Below are 18,573 nucleotides of genomic sequence, written 5' to 3' on the forward strand. Positions count from 1 at the left end.
CAGCGACGTCGGCTGGTTGTAGAGGAGGTACGTCGGCACGAGCAGGCAGCTAGATGTGCAAAGGCTGTCTCACAGGTCAAGCAAGGACAGTGGATGAGCTGGGAAGGAGTTGAGAGGAGAAAGGTCTCGTGGAGGGAGCTACTGGGCATGGAGGCAGTTCACATCAGCTTCATCTTACGCTCCACTTATGATGTCCTTCCCTCCCCCTCAAACCTCAAACAGTGGTACGGAGAGAACCCCACATGCCCCCTCTGTCCATATCCAGCTAACCTCAAATACATTCTCGTTGGCTGCAAGACAAGACCTGCATCATATAATGGTTAAAAGCAGAGGGGGGCTCACCTGGGACGCCAGGTGTTGCCGATGAGCCCTCTGGAGGTGTCGTGGGCCTATCATTGAAACACCGGTGAAGGAGGGTGCCCACCTGATGACCCCAATGAAGCTGTTAACCATCCCCCCATCTCCTCTGTCCTATTTTGTAATCCCACCCAACTAGGTCCAACACCATAACCGCTTTGAAGCAGCTCCGAAGGAGGTAGCCTACTGTTACCACTCTACTCAGGTTATTTGTATCATGGGATTGTTCCATCTAGTCCTAAAATTGAACTTAAAGCACTTTGCTGTGCAAATTGAAGAGGCTGGCGGGCCGCGCTTGGATTGCAGGTCATAGTTTGGACATCGCTGGTTTAAAAGATATATAATTGCATTCAATACATGTATTTTATTTATTTTATTTATTTTATTTATTTTATTATTTATTATTTAATTTTTTGTAATTTTTTTTTCTGTCAAAATTGAATGTTCGAATACATTTTGTAAGAAAAGTAGTAGTTTCTTGACGCATATTATTTCTAGGCTTTCGCGGGCCACACTGCATGAAGTTGCGGGCCAAATCTGGCCCCCGGGCCTTAAGTTCGACATCTGTGCCTTACGTTCAGGATGGGGTCTCAAACTTAAAACAATGAAAATGCAGTGTGGTATGTAGTTTCAACACTAAGAAATTTGAAAAGGTATCTCGGGGGCCCCCCTTGAAAACGAGATACTGCACTTTAAGGACTATCCCAAATCAATTGAAATCGACATCTATTCTGCTTCATAACACAGGTGCCCATCACTCCAGTGACACATAATTATACATGGCAGAACCGAAGAAAGGCAAAACAGCAAGTGAATGCAGAAAACTGCCGACACGGTGGAAATACTGATATCTTTTTCACTGAAGTCACAGGGGGTTGGTGCAGGAGTGCGTTTGTGCTCACAGCAAGACCATTTCAGTTGGGATCTAGATTTCAGTCGCTGTTTGCGCCTCTAAAAAGTGGAGGTATGGGGCAGAGTGCGTCTTCCACTGGGTTGGCTATTGTTTACATATTACTCGACAATAGGGTTGTAGGTATACCTGTACTAGTATAGCATCGCGGTACTAATGAATCAAAAACGGTACTATACTCTGTTTGAAAAGCACCGGTTCGCCATATTTTTTTTTTACAGGCATTGCCGGGTTTACGAGCAGAGGAGCATGTTCGGCAGCGCACAATCACAGAGTACTTGCAAGCAGACACAGTGTGTAGACAGAAAAGGGAGAACCGACGCATTTTGGCTGAAAAACTAAAGATAAAGGTGAAGTTATAACACTGAGGCGGTGCTTTAAGACCTGGCTAGCTAGTTAGCGGCTAATGTCCATCCGCAGTCGGCAGTGTTTTAGCTACTTCTAAATCACTAATCCTCGCCTCCATGGCGACGAATAAAGTAAGTTTCTTACAAGTATCATCCCTGCAGGGCGAGGAATAGGTAAACATGCTTCACTACACACTGTAGGATACGATAGCTCACCGGCGTCACCATGTAAACAAACGTCATGGGTGGATCTACACCTGACATCCACTGTAATGATACCAAGTACAGGAGCGTATCTAGTCGATAATACTATGATGACATCAATATTTTTTATCGTCACAATATATATATATATATATATATATATATATATATATATATATATATATGTGTGTGTATGTATATATATATGTATATATATATATATATGTATATATGTATATATATATATATATATATATATATATATATATATATATATATATATATATATATATATATATATATATATATATATATATATATATATATATATATTTTTAATTCATATTATATTCATAAACTCAGGAAATACATCCCTGGACACATGAGGACTTAAATCATGACCAATGTATGACCCTGTAACTACTTCGTATCGGATCGAAACCTACATTTTGTGGTATCATCCAAAACTAATGTAAAGTATCCAAACAGAAGAATAAGTGATTATTACATTTGAACAGAAGTGTAGATAGAACATGTTAAAACGGAAAATAACCAGATATTAACATTAAATGAACAAGTCGATTAATACTCCAGTTTTACAGCTTGTCCTTACGTACAGTACAGACCAACATTTTGGACCCACCTTCTCACGGTGGTCTTCTCGGGCGGTATAGCTCGGTTGCTAAAGTGGCTGTGCCAGCAACTTGAGGGTTCCAGGTTCGATCCCCGGTACAGGTATCTTCCGCCATCCTAGTCTGCCGTTGTGTCTTTGGGCAAGACACTTTACCCACCTGCTTCCAGTGCCACCCACACTGGTTTAAATGTAACTTAGATTTTGAGTTTCACTATGTAAAAGCGCTTTGAGTCACTAGAGAAAAGCGCTATATAAATGTAATTCACTTCACTTCACAACACAACTGATGGTCCCAACCCCTTTGATAAAGCAAGAAACTAGAAATATAAAACATGTTTTCAGTTATTTTACCTTTTTTGTTAAGTACATATGGATTCTTTCATAGTTTTGATGCCTTCAGTGACAATCTACAATCTAAATAGTCATGAAAATAAAGAAAACACATTGAATCAGAAGGTGTGTCCAAACTTTTGGCCTGTACTGTAGGTCCCGTTTGCATTGACGTCAATGCGAACCCAGTTTAAAAAATAGTCTGTGAAACAGTCTTCCAAATGCACCAGTCTTATTTTTTGATGCTTTGACATAGTTCGATATTGACAGTCAAACAAGAGGAAAAGCACAATAGGTCAGCATTTATATTATTAGACGTCTGGAAAGGATTATTTCGATTTTTGATTGTTTCTCATTGTCACGGTTTGGTTGCGGCTTACTGCACGGTTTGTTCTCCCGGGATGCAAACGGACGACTCCGGACAGGACTTGCAGGTAGGAACATGATTTAATCTTGAGACAAGACTCAAAGAGGTACAAAACAGAAAACAACCCGACGGGACAAGGTGCCGATCGCACTTGAAGCTAAGTACTTAGCATGGGCTCGCAAGCAAAACTTAGCACTGGAATCATGAACTAGAAAACTTACTAGCTGTGGCATGAACAAACAAATCTTACGTGACAGTAGCGGGAAGCAAACAAAGAAGCCAGATCGACTGACTGGCAAAGGCAGGCTTAAATAATGCCTCTGATTAGCAACAGGTGAGCGTCCCGAACACAAGAGGCAGGTGAAAATAATAGGAAGCCAACTCGGAGGTGCACAAACAGGAACTAAAGGAGTCCAAAACTAACCGAAAACACAAAACATGACCACGGATCCTGACACTCATGAGATAAATTGCTTTGTTTTTGAAACCGATTACTAACTAAAACTGTGGTTTGACTGTACATGCATGATTTATTGACTTATTATGTAGTATACACTCAACTCACCACACACCTTTTGGACAATTCATCAAAATACTGTGTTTATGACGTAGCCCATTGTGCAACATGTGTTTTACCCTGTGGCACGAAAATAGTCTCAAAAAGTCCGTCCTTAGAATCAGCACAAATCCGCACAGTGTCAGCGTGTTTTATTTTGCAATAATGTATTAGATTTCTTCAACTCGTTTTTCTGTATGTTGGCAGTATGCGGTAAAATCCCGGTGTCATCTTTTTTTTAAACCTCACACACGCACACACAGACCGCCACCCACCTTTTGTAGGCCATCCTGGGAGCGGTTCCAATACAATCAATACAATAAAACCAAATATATTGCAGAATATACAGTGGGTTGTAATGTTGGTATTGGAGGTATTGAGTAGGACTAGTCCTCGTCTTACCTTTTTGAAAGGATTACAACAAAAACTGAGGTACCACTGCATGTGTTTGGTGGCTTCATGGTGGTCACCAATGAAGTACAGTGATTAAAAACTGTTCTACATTGTCCCACATTCTGTAGTTTTGAAAAGACCAGTCAACAAGCATATTTGACACAGCATATATTCAGCATGAACATACATTCATAGGCAGTATAATATTCTTCAGTGTATATTCCTTACAGATCTACATTGTCATCATTATAACGGTAAAACACATTATTATAGGCAAGCGTGGCTTTCCGGTGGTACAAGTGTGTCATACGTGGTCACATGCTGTCGGGGGTGAGGGCTTTATGTGCGGTTGGAGAGAAAGTGCTTCAGTCATCATGCGTGGTGAAACATGCCAGGCAACCTGCCGTCAGACCTCATCAGGATTTCAGGATCTTAGTGTTTGCATTGTGTCTGTGTTGGTTGGTGTTTGTATGAAGTCAACCAGCAGCTTTGGCAAAAAAATATTGACCATGCAAGGAGGTCAATATCCTATTCTGATCTGATGGATGTTGGGTATAAAAGACGTTTTCACCAAGTGGTAGAGTTCAGTTCAATTTGGAACAGTACTCTGGCCTGTGTATCCACAGTAAGGGCTGTGTGTATATCATACCAACCCTAACACCAACCCCAACTCTAAACCTAATTCCCCCTCAAACTCTAACCCTGACCCCAATCCCGACTCTAAATCCAGCTCTATTACTAAACCTAGCACTAACCCCAACACTAACCTTAATTTCACTTCTAACCCAAACCCCAACACTAAACCGAGCCCTAACTCCTACAGTTACCTTAATTCCCACCCTAACTCTAACTGTGATCCCTATCCCAACTCTAAATCCAAACCCAACACTAAACCTAGGAGGAACCCCAACACTAACCCTAATTTCAACCCCCAACACTAAGGCTAACCCCACAACTACTCCTCGCTTTTATCCCATCACAATACCTGACCCCAACACTAAATCCAACACAATACTAATCCCAACCCCAACAATAAACCTAATTCTCACTCAAACTCTAACCCTGACCCCAATCCTGACCCTAAATCCAAACCCAACACTAAACCTAGCAGTAACCTCAACACTAACCCTAACTTCAACTCCAGTGCTAACCCAACACTAAACCTTGACCTAACCCAAACACTAACCCTGATTCCAACCCAAACCCAAACACTAAACCTAGCCCTAACCCCAACACTAACCTTAATTCCCACCCTAACCCCAACAGTAAACCTGACCCCAACTCCAAATCCAAACCCAACACTAAACCTAGCAGTGCCCTCATTTCAACCCCAACACTAAACCTTGTCCCAACCCCAACACTAACCTTAATTCCCACCCTGACTCCAACTCCAAATCCAACCCAAACCTATTCCCAACACTAACACTAACCCCAAAACTAATCCTCGCTTTAATCCCAACACTAAATCCAACCCAATACTAAACCCAACCCAAAAACTAAACCTAATTCCCCCTCAAACTCTAACCCTGACCCCAATCCTGACTCTAAATCCAACCCCAACACTAAAGCTAGAACTAACCCCAACACTAACCCTTGTTTCAACTCCAACCCTAACCCCCAAACTAAACCTTGTCCTAACCCTAACCCACTCTAACCTCAACAGTATACCTGACCCCAATTCCAAATCCAACTCAAACCTAACCCCGACACCAACCCTAACCCAAATACTAACCAAATTTCTTCCTAACTCTAAACCCAATCCTAACCCTAATTCTCACACTAACTCTAACCCCAAAACTAATCCTCGCTTTAATCCCAACACTAAACCTGACCCCAACACTAAATCCAACCCAATACTAAATCTAAACCCAACACTAACCGTGATTATAACTCTAACCCAAACACTAAACCTAATGTCTACCCTAACTCTAAACCCAACACTAATCCGAATTCCCACCCTAACTCTTTAACCCAAAATCCAAACCTAGATCTTATCCCAACACTAAACCTGACACCAACTCTAACCCTAATTCCAACACAAACACCAACCTATCTTGAACCCAACACTCGCCAAAAAATTCAACCAGGGCTGCACGATTCTGCAAAAAATATGAATCCCAATTTTCTTGTTTGGAATCAAGACGGGGTACAATTTTTCTACCACTTTTATAATTATTATAATTATTATTAGAAACCTTAATGTCTTGCGTCAAAAAAAAACTTGGGTCGGTGAACTTTTTGACTAGAAATGAGTAGAAATAAAACATAATCCATCAAATCCAAATCATGACACGCTGGCTCACGCCAAAGTACATTCATGCATATAAAACAAGTGAAATCAAGAGAGTTTGATGAATGACAGCCGACCAGGGCAGCGATGCCAACTCGCCCTGACCGGCGAAAGAACAAGGTGGCAACAACGATGAGTTTGTTTTTTTTGTAAAATTTTACCAAAAAATGCGTAATTGAAAAAATTAGATTGATCGATTGTATGAGTGAATCTTTTTTTTCGTGATATTTTGTGCAGCCCTAAATTGAACAAAGAACTGAGGACAGCAATTTGTGTTGTTTCTTGTTTATTCCAAGGAGACTGTGGGCGTCATTCGGCAACAGTTTTTATGCTGATACTATTTTTTCGCAATAACTACAGTGTGTCTCTTAACTGGGAACTGCATTTTTTGGGGAACATTGCCAATCGTTCACAATCATTATGAAAGACATTACGACAGATGGATTTTATAAATATCAAATACATGTAAACAAAAGTCTGCCAATGGGAGCGCCACTATTTCGCCAATAAAATCCATTAAATAACCATTCAAAAAGCGCCAACAGGTCTCAATTTACATTTTGTGACCTGAATATTAACCAAGTATTAGTGATATTGTTATTATAAGCGCTAACGCAGACAAATAATGTATAGTGGTGCCGCGATCACAACCGTGTGCCCCTATGTTTACATCATCGAGTGGTCTGCTGCTTCCTTGCTTCCTTGCTCCCTGTAAGTTTATTGTAGATCATAAATCATGCATCTCACCTAAGGGAGTAACGGTACGTGTATTTGTATTGAACCGTTTCGGTTCGTGTACCGAACGAGTTTCCACACGGACATATTAAGTAGCGTACCGCACGTTGTGTAAACAATGCACACCGAGGCGCAACACACGCCATGCTAGCAGCGACCGGGCTACGACAACAAAGCGAAAGCGGTTTGCCGACATTGTTCAGCAGCGGTAGGGTATGCTTCTGGCAACTCGTCAAACATGCTAACCCATTTGAAGCGTCACCACCCCCAAGTGAACATCGCTTCAACGAAGAAAAAGACGAGCGTCGTGCAAACACCGCATTCAAGCAGCCTCTCCTCGGCGAGTCAGACAGGGCTAAAGCAATAACAAATGTTTTTATATCAGCATATTGCATTCAAAACTAGATTTTGATCCACTTCTTCTTTCTGCAGACTATGTGGATAAACTGATTTTTCTGGCAAAAAACATGAAGATTGAGTGAAAGTCACCATAGTTAAAGGCTGGGGGGGGGGAAAGAAAAGTTAATCTGAGGCTGAGTTGACTTGAAACTGTTTAACGTTGCACTTTTTATATGTAGAAGAAAAGTTTTGTCATTTTATTTAATCTGAGCAACAACTTGAGGCAGTTTAATGTTGATTAAGGTGGACCCCGACATAAACAAGTTGAAAAACTTATTGGGGTGTTACCATTTAGTGGTCAATTGTACGGAATATGTACTGTACTGTGCAATCTACTAATAAAAGTCTCAATCAATCAATCAATCAAAAAAAGCACTTTATACAGGTAAAAGCCAGTAAATTTGAATATTTTGAAAAACTTGATTTATTTCAGTAATTGCATTCAAAAGGTATAACTTGTACATTATATTTATTCATTGCACACAGACTGATGCATTCAAATGTTTATTTCATTTAATTTTGATGATTTGAAGTGGCAACAAATGAAAATCCAAAATTCCGTGTGTCACAAAATTAGAATATTACTTAAGGCTAATACAAAAAAGGGATTTTTAGAAATGTTGGCCAACTGAAAAGTATGAAAATGAAAAATATGAGCATGTACAATACTCAATACTTGGTTGGAGCTCCTTTTGCCTCAATTACTGCGTTAATGCGGCGTGGCATGGAGTCCATGAGTTTCTGGCACTGCTCAGGTGTTATGAGAGCCCAGGTTGCTCTGATAGTGGCCTTCAACTCTTCTGCGTTTTTGGGTCTGGCATTCTGCATCTTCCTTTTCACAATACCCCACAGATTTTCTATGGGGCTAAGGTCAGGGGAGTTGGCGGGCCAATTTAGAACAGAAATACCATGGTCCGTAAACCAGGCACGGGTAGATTTTGCGCTGTGTGCAGGCGCCAAGTCCTGTTGGAACTTGAAATCTCCATCTCCATAGAGCAGGTCAGCAGCAGGAAGCATGAAGTGCTCTAAAACTTGCTGGTAGACAGCTGCGTTGACCCTGGATCTCAGGAAACAGAGTGGACCGACACCAGCAGATGACATGGCACCCCAAACCATCACTGATGGTGGAAACTTTACACTAGACTTCAGGCAACGTGGATCCTGTGCCTCTCCTGTCTTCCTCCAGACTCTGGGACCTCGATTTCCAAAGGAAATGCAAAATTTGCTTTCGTTTCCACCATCAGTGATGGTTTGGGGTGCCATGTCATCTGCTGGTGTCGGTCCACTCTGTTTCCTGAGATCCAGGGTCAACGCAGCCGTCTACCAGCAAGTTTTAGAGCACTTCATGCTTCCTGCTGCTGACCTGCTCTATGGAGATGGAGATTTCAAGTTCCAACAGGACTTGGCGCCTGCACACAGCGCAAAATCTACCCGTGCCTGGTTTACGGACCATGGTATTTCTGTTCTAAATTGGCCCGCCAACTCCCCTGACCTTAGCCCCATAGAAAATCTGTGGGGTATTGTGAAAAGGAAGATGCAGAATGCCAGACCCAAAAACGCAGAAGAGTTGAAGGCCACTATCAGAGCAACCTGGGCTCTCATAACACCTGAGCAGTGCCAGAAACTCATGGACTCCATGCCACGCCGCATTAACGCAGTAATTGAGGCAAAAGGAGCTCCAACCAAGTATTGAGTATTGTACATGCTCATATTTTTCATTTTCATACTTTTCAGTTGGCCAACATTTCTAAAAATCCCTTTTTTGTATTAGCCTTAAGTAATATTCTAATTTTGTGACACACGGAATTTTGGATTTTCATTTGTTGCCACTTCAAATCATCAAAATTAAATGAAATAAACATTTGAATGCATCAGTCTGTGTGCAATGAATAAATATAATGTACAAGTTACACCTTTTGAATGCAATTACTGAAATAAATCAAGTTTTTCAAAATATTCTAATTTACTGGCTTTTACCTGTATGTAGGAAGGTTTTGTTAAGAAACCATTCTGAGCCTTATCTTATTTAGTTTTTATTTGATATATGTTGACCACATGAACCCTGGCAATGGACCCTGTGTGTATATGTATGTTATTGTTATGCTTAGCATTCATGACCGCCTGCTGTTGCACTGATCAGCCTAGTGGTGGCTCACATCCATCACACACAGAGCTATTTCTATTTTTGGGCAGAATTATTATGGTGTTCCCAATGTTAAAAGGATAAAGCCATTGTTTACAAATTTGGTAAATAAATAACCAAAAAATGTATATTTTGTTGTTTTCTTACTGTACCGAAAATGAACCGAACCGTAATCTCTAAAACGAGGTACGTACCGAACCAAAATTTTTGTGTACCGTTACACCCTTAATCTCACCTGGACAGAAGAAGTCTGAGGATGTATTCCGACAAGTTCGTACACTCTGACAGCCATTTAGGACCCGAAACCGGCGAGGATGACACGAAGACGCCCCCAAACCCTATTCTTTTTGAGGTTTATGAGACATTCTTCATCTAAATGGGACTATATGAACATCCTAGCAGTCGGCATCCTAATGACAGCAGACCTTGTACAGTAAGTGATGTTTTATTATGTGTGTTGGCTCTCATAAAGTCTACAATGAGTAATAATCAGCGATGAAGAATAATCTAAGAAAACATTGTGATGCGTTTTTGAAATGAATGCTTGAAATGATCAAAATACATAAATATTGAATGTTGTTATGAATGTGCCTGTAACTACATTACATGTATACTTACATCATGTACAGTATATACAACCTCAGTGGAGGTGTTTGGATGTTTTTTTAAGGGCTTTGTAGGCACGGCACCCATAGGCTTCATTGTAAGCAAACTTTTGATCGCATTTATTTAGTATTTAGAATGCAAAAAAATATATAACATCCATCGTCATGTCTTTCATAATGATTGTGAACGGTAGGCACAATTTAAAGAACAGTGCAGTTCCCTTTTGGTAACCAATTGGAAGCTTGTCATGATTGCACGCGGCTCAAAAGGGCACGTGATTTTGCAATGCATTGTGGGCCCGCCGTACTTTTTGCAGCAAACTGGATGACAATGGATGGTACAAAAGAAAAATATCAAGGGACCATACTGGAACAAACCGTTTCAAAGGCTCGCTACCTCGAAAAAAATAGGTACAATCGGTGGATTGATCCATATAAGCACGTCCAATCGACAAGAGTTCTGAATTCACTCATTCATTTCATAAGCAGGTTTCCCTGGAAAAAACACACTTCTACTTTAAAAAAAAATACTCATTCATTTTTGTGCTTACCCATGACTAAAAGTGAACAGACAGCAGGCTTTTTTCCAAAATAGTGTACCGTATTTTCTGGACCATAGGGCGCACCAGATTATAAGGCGCATTAAAGTGGTCATATTATATATATTTTTTTCTAAATGTAAAACACTTCCTTGTGGTCTACATAACATGTCATGGTGGTTCTTTGGTCAAAATGTTGCATAGATTATTTTTTACAGATCATCTGTAAAAAACGTCCGACCGGAACCCCTCTAATAACTAAAGTTCCTTGGGTGAATAATGTAAACTCACTACACCGGTATGTTTTAGCGCTTTCATGGCGGGTTCACTGACAGATGTAAGTAAGAACTTTACACTACTTTATATGAGAAATGGCAACAGCGGAGGATGAACGTCACATAACAAGTAGATAGACAAAAAGAAGAAGCTTATCGGCTACGGCATCGGCACAGACTACAAAGGCGGACGTGCGCTAATTTTCAGGACTTATGCAGATCTCAAATACAGATCAGCAAGTACCATAAGGTAACAAAAGTTGGTTTTGCATAATATTGTGAAACAAAACGGCAGATAATATGTCTGCTAATGGGTGCCATTTTGCGGTCCTTATACACGCACCATAATAATGGGCCGACAATCCATCGAGCGGTGCGGCTTCAAAGTCATACTAAAACATTTTGACAGATTTTTGAGTGCCGTGTGTAATGTTCTTAAAGTTTTAGTTATGTTTACTGGCGTCATATTGCAGTCTACACGTATCTCTTATGTGTGACTGCCATCTACTGGTCACACTTATCATTACACCATGTACCAAATAAAATAGCTTCGAGGTCGGTAAGCACAACCAGAATTATTCCGTATATTAGGCGCACGGGTTATAAGGTGCACTGTCGATTTTTTAGAAAATTAAATTATAGTCCGAAAAATACGGTACTTTACTTGTAGCCCGCAGCGAGCTTGGCTAACGTGAACAGCCTGCTACAAAAACCCAGTCTCAGATAAACACCACTAAATCGTTTTTCTGCATGTTTTGAACTTGCTAAAGAAAAGGACAAAACTTTAGGACAGCTACCCAGACGCCCATAAAACCCACAATGCATTGCGTTCACTACGTCACCCTTTCAAGCCTTATTGATTTCATTAGTTATTGAATTGGAAAAAAAAAATGTTTTGTTACAAACTGAACCCAACTAGAAACAAGGTTTAGGTTACTGTGTTTTATTGGTGGTGCGGATGGTGATGCTAATCTGAGTATGATGAGGTTGTCGTATGTTTGTGCCCGATGCCCATCACTTGTGCTCATGCTGTGAGTTGACATAGGAAGGCGCTGATAGTGGATTTCACTCGGAATTATTTCCCTATGCATGTACAAAACCCCAAAACCAGTGAAGTTGGCACGTGGTGTAAATGGTAAATAAAAACAAAGTACAATGATTTGCAAATCCTTTTCAACTTATATTCAATTGAATAGACTGCAAAGACAAGATACTTAACGTTCGAAGTGGAAAACATAGTTATTTTTTGCAAATATTAGCTCATTTGGACCAAACCCGGATTGTTCTAGGCGCAAAGTTCAAAAGTCAGCATCTGTAATATCATCAAAAGGTTCAGAGAATCTGGAGAAATCACTGCACGTAAGCGATGATATTAGTGACCTTTGATCCCTCCAGTTTATACTGCATCAAAAAGTGACATCATTGTGTAAAGGATATCACCACATGGACTCAGGAAGACTCCAGAAAATCACTGTCAGTAAATACAGTACGCCGCTACATCCGTAAGTCCAAGTTAAAACTCTACTATGCAAAGCGAAAGCCATTTATCAACAACACCCAGAAATGCCGCTGACTTCACTGAGCCTGAGCTCATCTAAGATGGACTGACGCAAAGTGGAAAAGTGTTCTGTGGTCTGACGAGTCCACATTTCAAATTGTTTTTGGAAAACTGTGGACGTTGTGTCCTACGGACCAAAGAGGAAAGGAACCATCCGGATTGTTCTAGGCGCAAAGTTGAAAAGTCAGCATCTGTGATGGTATGAGGGTGTATTAGTGCCCAAGGCATGGGTAACTTACACATCTGTGAAGGCACCATTAATGCTGAACGGTACATACAGGTTTTGGAGCAACATATGTTGCCTTTCAAGCAACGTTATCATGTACGCCCCTGCTTATTTCAGCAAGGCAATGCCAAGCCACGTGTTACAACAGCGTGGCTTCGTAGTAAAAGAGTGCGGGTAGTCCAGACCTGTCTCCCATTGAAAATGTGTAGTGTATTATGAAGCACAACTGAGACCCCGGACTGTTGAACAATTTAAGCTGTACATCAAGCAAGAATGGGAAATAATTCCACCTGAAAAGCTTCAAAAATGGGTCTCCTCAGTTCCCAAACGTTTACTGAGTGTTGTTAAAAGGAAAGGCCATGTAACACAGTGGTAAAAATGCCCCAGTGCCAACTTTTGAATTCTAAGTTAATGATTATTTGCAAAAACAATTAAGTTTCTCAGTTCGAACATTAAATATCTTGTCTTTGCAGTCTATTCAATTGAATATAAGTTGAAAAGGATTTGGAAATCATTGTATTCGGTTTTTATTTACGAATTACACAGCGTGCCAACTTCACTGCTTTTGGGTTTTTGTTAATAAAGCTCAGTGCAGCCATTTACACAGAAAGCACACAGAAGGTCCACCCGTGACTGGTTCAGTCTTTCCTTTTGTGTCCGTGAGCACTCCCATTGGATCGTTGAAGCAGCAGCAAGGACAGAGCTCTCCTCTAGACCCAAATCTCTTAACCCCACCCATCCAGGGGGCTGTTTATCCCTCCTTATCTCCATGCGTCGACCCCCCCCCTCCTTCTGAGTCAATCCCAGATAAGCTCCTCAGTCTCAGCAAATAAGTTAAACATTATAAAAAAGGGAGGAAGTGAACGATGCATTCTAAATGGAGAAGAGATGAGGAAATGGGATGCTCCGTGGTCCTCTCAGCGACTCGGGTCTGTTTAGTGGAAGGGTTGGCGGTATCCAGTCCTCAGTGCTCACTCTGGCCGTTGCGCCATCACCGGCAAGTGTGCATCTCCACGGTTTTGCGGCACTGTTTGCATTTGACGTAACAGCACCAGTGGAACTTGCAGCTGCACCTGTCCACCACCTCCACCTCCTGCGTCTGGAAGCCGCGGCCGCAGCACATCAGCTCGCAGCCGTCTATGGCCTTTGAGGTTCTGTTGCACTGCCGCCCCACCGTGCCCAGCATGCCCGGCGTGCGCGGGTCGCGGTCGCAGAAGTCCGGACTGGGCTCCAAGTAGACCAGGTCTTCATCCGTGTGGGGCTTGAACTGGGAGTTGCGAGGCACCAGGAATTTGGCGGAGCCCATTTTGCGCTGCTCTACCTCGGTGGCGCCGTCGAACTTCTCCTTGATGATGTTGCCCACCTTGCGGAAGGGCGGCATGGCCTTCCAGCAGGTCTTCACCTCGCACGAGCCCGACACGCCGTGGCATTTACACTCCACGCGCATGTGAGCCAGGATGGTCTGGAAGGATGACACAGAACTCGATTAGAAGCATCCAGAAGACAGTAACACAACTTTGCTTGTAGAACTGCACCACATCATCAGGAGAGTAATATCGGAAATTATCGGTATCGGTTTCAACCTCCCGATTTTCCCGGGAGACTCCCGAATTTCAGTGCCCCTCCCGAAAATCTACCGGGGCAACCATTCTCCCGATTTCCACCCAGGCAACATTATTGGGGGTGTGCCTTAAAGGCACCGCCTTTAGCGTCCTCTACAACCTGTCGTCACGTCCGCTTTTCCTCCATACAAACAGCGTGCCGGCCCAGTCACATAATATATGCGGCTTTTACACACACATGAGTGAATGCAATGCATACTTGATCAACAGCCGTACAGGTCACACTGAGGGTGGACGTATAAACAACTTTAACACTGTTACAAATATGCGCCACGCTGTGAACCCACACCAAACAAGAATGACAGACACATTTCGGGAGAACATCCGCACCGTAACACAACATAAACACAACAGAACAAATACCCAGAACCCCTTGCAGCACTAACTCTTCCGGGACGCTACAATATACACCCCCCCGCTACCACCAAACCCCGCCCCCAATCACTCTATCACAAAAAAATCTGAGTTGTAGAAACTAGAGAAAACCAATAATATCGGACTGTCGATATTATCAGCCGATAAATGCTTTAAAATGTTATATCGGAAATTATCAATATCGGTTTCATAATTATCGGTATCTGTTTCAAAAATGTAAATTAATGACTTTTTAAAACGCCGCTGTGTACACGGACGTAGGGAGAAGTACAGAGCGCCAATAAACCTTAAAGGCACTTCCTTTGCGTGCCGGCCCAGTCACATAATATCTACGGTTTTTCACATTCACGACTGAATGCAAGGCATACTTGGTCAACAGCCATACAGGTCACACTGAGGGTGACCGTAGAAACAACTTTAACACTGTTGCAAATATGCGCCACACTGTGAACCCACACCAAACAAGAATGACAAACACATTTCGGGAGAACATCCGCACCGTAACACAACATAAACACAACAGAACAAATACCCAGAACCCCTTGCAGCACTAACTCTTCCGGGACGCTACGATATACACCCCCCGCTACCACCAAACTCCGCCCACCTCAACACCGCCCCCCGTCCCCTCAAGCCATTATCGGACATCTCCACTTGTAACTTTACGAGCACACGAAGACAAGCAATCATTAACACTCACCTTGATATTCCAATTTAGAGTCTCCAATTGGCAGAACTTGCAAGTAGCAAAGATCCACACTCTGGTGTTCAAACCCACAATGTTTTATATTCTAGTTTCTTCAAAATAGCCACCCTGTTCTCTTATTACTGCTTTGCACACTCTTGGCATTCTCTCGACGAGCTTCAAGCACACCTGTGAAGTGAAAACCGTTTCAGGTGACTACCTCTTAAAGCTCATCGAGAGAATGCCAAGAGTGTGCAGAACCGTAATCAGAGCAAAGGGTGGCTATTTTGAAGACACTAAAACATAAAACATGTTTTCAGGTATTTCACCATTTTTTCCACATGTTCATTCATAGTTTTGATGCCTTCAGTGACAATCTACAATGTAAGTAGTCATGAAAATAAAGAAAACGCATTGAATGAGAAAGTGTGTCCAAACTTATGGCCTGTACTGTGTATGTTTATTAGATAAACAGTCAATAAAATTGACCTGCAAATGAATATAGTTTTACCACTTTAGTCATAATTTTTGCACTTAAAAAACTTATCTATGACTTTGGCTCCAGACTTTTCTGTCATTACTGCCACAAGTGGGGGAAAAGTGTATTACAAGTTTGTGACCCACAGCTGAAAAAACAGATATTTTTTATATTGTTTTGGTTAAGAAACACTAATCTAGAACAGTGGTTCTCAAACTTTTTTCACCAAGTACCACCTCAGAAAAAAACTTGGCTCTCTATTATACTATTATAACGAGCAACATTCAAATACAGTAGCATAGTAGGCCTAAGTATTCATTGAAAACAAGGCAGAGGTTTTATTTAACAAGTGTCATTCTTATTTTTGTCCACTGTACCATTACACACAGTTTGAACAGGCACACTGTGATTGACGATAGGAATATAAAACACTGTACTTTAATCAAGTGATTCTTTGGCGTACCACTAGATGGAGCTCACATACCACTGGTGCACATTATTTTATCTAGCACGCAAACACCTGGAAATGATATATATCAATTAAGTACTTAATATTTTCTCACTAAATGTAATTGATTTTTTTCATTTTGACAGAAAAAATATATGTACTGCTTTAAATTGCATACCTTTTAAACTTTAATAGTATCCAATATTGCAACAAATATTACAGTATATTATCATACTTTCCAAACATATTTTTGTCTGAATAAAAATTTAAAAAAAATACTTACCTTTACAGCAAACTACCCATCAAATGAATAAAAATGACAATAAATTGTACTTTGTTCTTCACAGGATATTAATGTAAATTTAAAAAAATACTACTGTTTTTTTCTGTTGACTGAGCTGCCAGTTTTTGACTGTAAAATCTACGGTTGTTGTTTTTAACGGTATATTACTGTAAATGGAAAGACGGTACATTTGTTTTTACGGTAGAAAAACTGGCAGCTAAGTTGCCAAAGTAAAAAATAACTTGTACTGATTTTACATTAACAATATAATGTTGTAAAAACCAATGTAAATTTAACACAAAAATTCTGGCAACTAAGCTGCCAGCTTTTTCCGTAACCCCCCCCACCCCCTAAAAAAAAAACAGCGGTACTGTTGAATTTACCGTAAAATGTTGTAAAAAAAACCTGCAATATTTTACAGTAAGAATTTGTAAATGTAAAGTTTTTACTGTAAAATCGACAGTCTACTTAAAACAATTTATATCATTAATAATAGGGATGATGTTCGAAATTGGTTCTCCCGGTTGTTCGATAAGAAAAGAACCGATTCCATGGACTCGAATCCCTTTTTGAGAACCGGTTCCCGTTATCGAGGCCACTATAGTAAAGAAAAAGAGTTGGTTCTTTATTCGAATCCCTGGGAACGAATCCCTTCCCACGTACAGGAAATGCCCTGTGGGACCTGCAATGTTATGCCCATTTGATTGTAGACTCTTACTGACACCTTGTGGCGTTATGAAAATACTACGCGTCATTAGTTTGAGCACTTCCGGGTTGAGATAATTGAGAAGTAGACAAGTTGTGTTAGCTCTTACAAGCCTTGGAAAAGATAAGTCTGTAAGTAAACTGTTTAACTTGTTAGGTTGGAGTTCAAATCCCAGCCGAGTCATACCAAAGACTATAAAAATGGGACCCATTACCTCCCTGCTTGGCACTCAGCATCAAGGGTTGGAATTGGGGGTTAAATCACCAAAATGATTCCCGGGCGCGGCGCCGCTGCTGCCCACTGCTCCCCAAGGGGATGGGTCAAATGCAGAGGACAAATTTCACCACACCTAGTGTGTGTGTGACAATCATTGGTACTTTAACTTTAACTTAACTCAATATGAAGGTGGAAAGTCTTTAAGTTTGATACTAAGATGTTTATTGAAAAACGATTTTTGTGCACTGTTTCAATGGATGTTTTGAGGACTTAAAATGGCTGCCAGTGGTGTATTTCCACCATCGGAAATAGTTTCAACACTCAGAAGTATTTGTTTGATGATAGTACTGTATATTTGTGTTAAGCTAATATTTACATATTGTGTATTACATTTCAGTATGTTAATTGAATCACATAGTTTATACATTTGTCATTGTGTGTATTTCAGTTTAAAAAAAAAAAAAACAGTCCAGTGCAAGACAAAAGTAAAGATAGGAAAAGACAAAGCAAGATCAACAACAATAAAGAGCCTAAATGGATTAATCTGTTTTGGATTGTTTGTTAGCTGTCTGCCAAGCTGTATAACCTCAACACGTATAGTGTGGGCAGAACAGTCAATATGCAATTATTGCCAGGCTTCGCTCTCATGTAAGGGGGGAAGAATTGTTGATTGATGACTGTGGTGTTCTTAGTGTCATAGTGTGTGTAGTTAGTATGTTCCAATAGCAGCAGAAGTGCACTTTTTGGAGAGCTGTATTATTTTCAGTTTTGTGCCCAAGGGACTGATTTTATTTAACACTATATTATTATTTATACACCTATAGTGATCACAGAGACAGGTTGTTTTTGTGTTACTGTATATATTTGTTTTTCTGAAAAATCCCACTTAATA

The 18,573-nt window shown here is 40.8% G+C and overlaps 1 protein-coding gene across 1 annotated transcript in view; it reads right to left on the bottom strand.

Annotated features, from left to right (window-relative positions):
- Positions 1-13,739: 13,739 nt before the first annotated feature.
- The window catches only part of wnt4 (wingless-type MMTV integration site family, member 4), a 92,648-nt gene continuing 87,814 nt past the window's right edge, over positions 13,740-18,573 (bottom strand). The window contains exon 6 of the mRNA XM_062045303.1: positions 13,740-14,330. Coding sequence (XP_061901287.1) covers positions 13,860-14,330 — 471 coding nt within the window. The 3' untranslated portion in view covers positions 13,740-13,859. The remainder of the gene's footprint in view (positions 14,331-18,573) is intronic.

Source organism: Entelurus aequoreus, linkage group LG01 (genome assembly GCF_033978785.1).
Source record: "Entelurus aequoreus isolate RoL-2023_Sb linkage group LG01, RoL_Eaeq_v1.1, whole genome shotgun sequence".
Taxonomy (NCBI): domain Eukaryota; kingdom Metazoa; phylum Chordata; class Actinopteri; order Syngnathiformes; family Syngnathidae; genus Entelurus; species Entelurus aequoreus.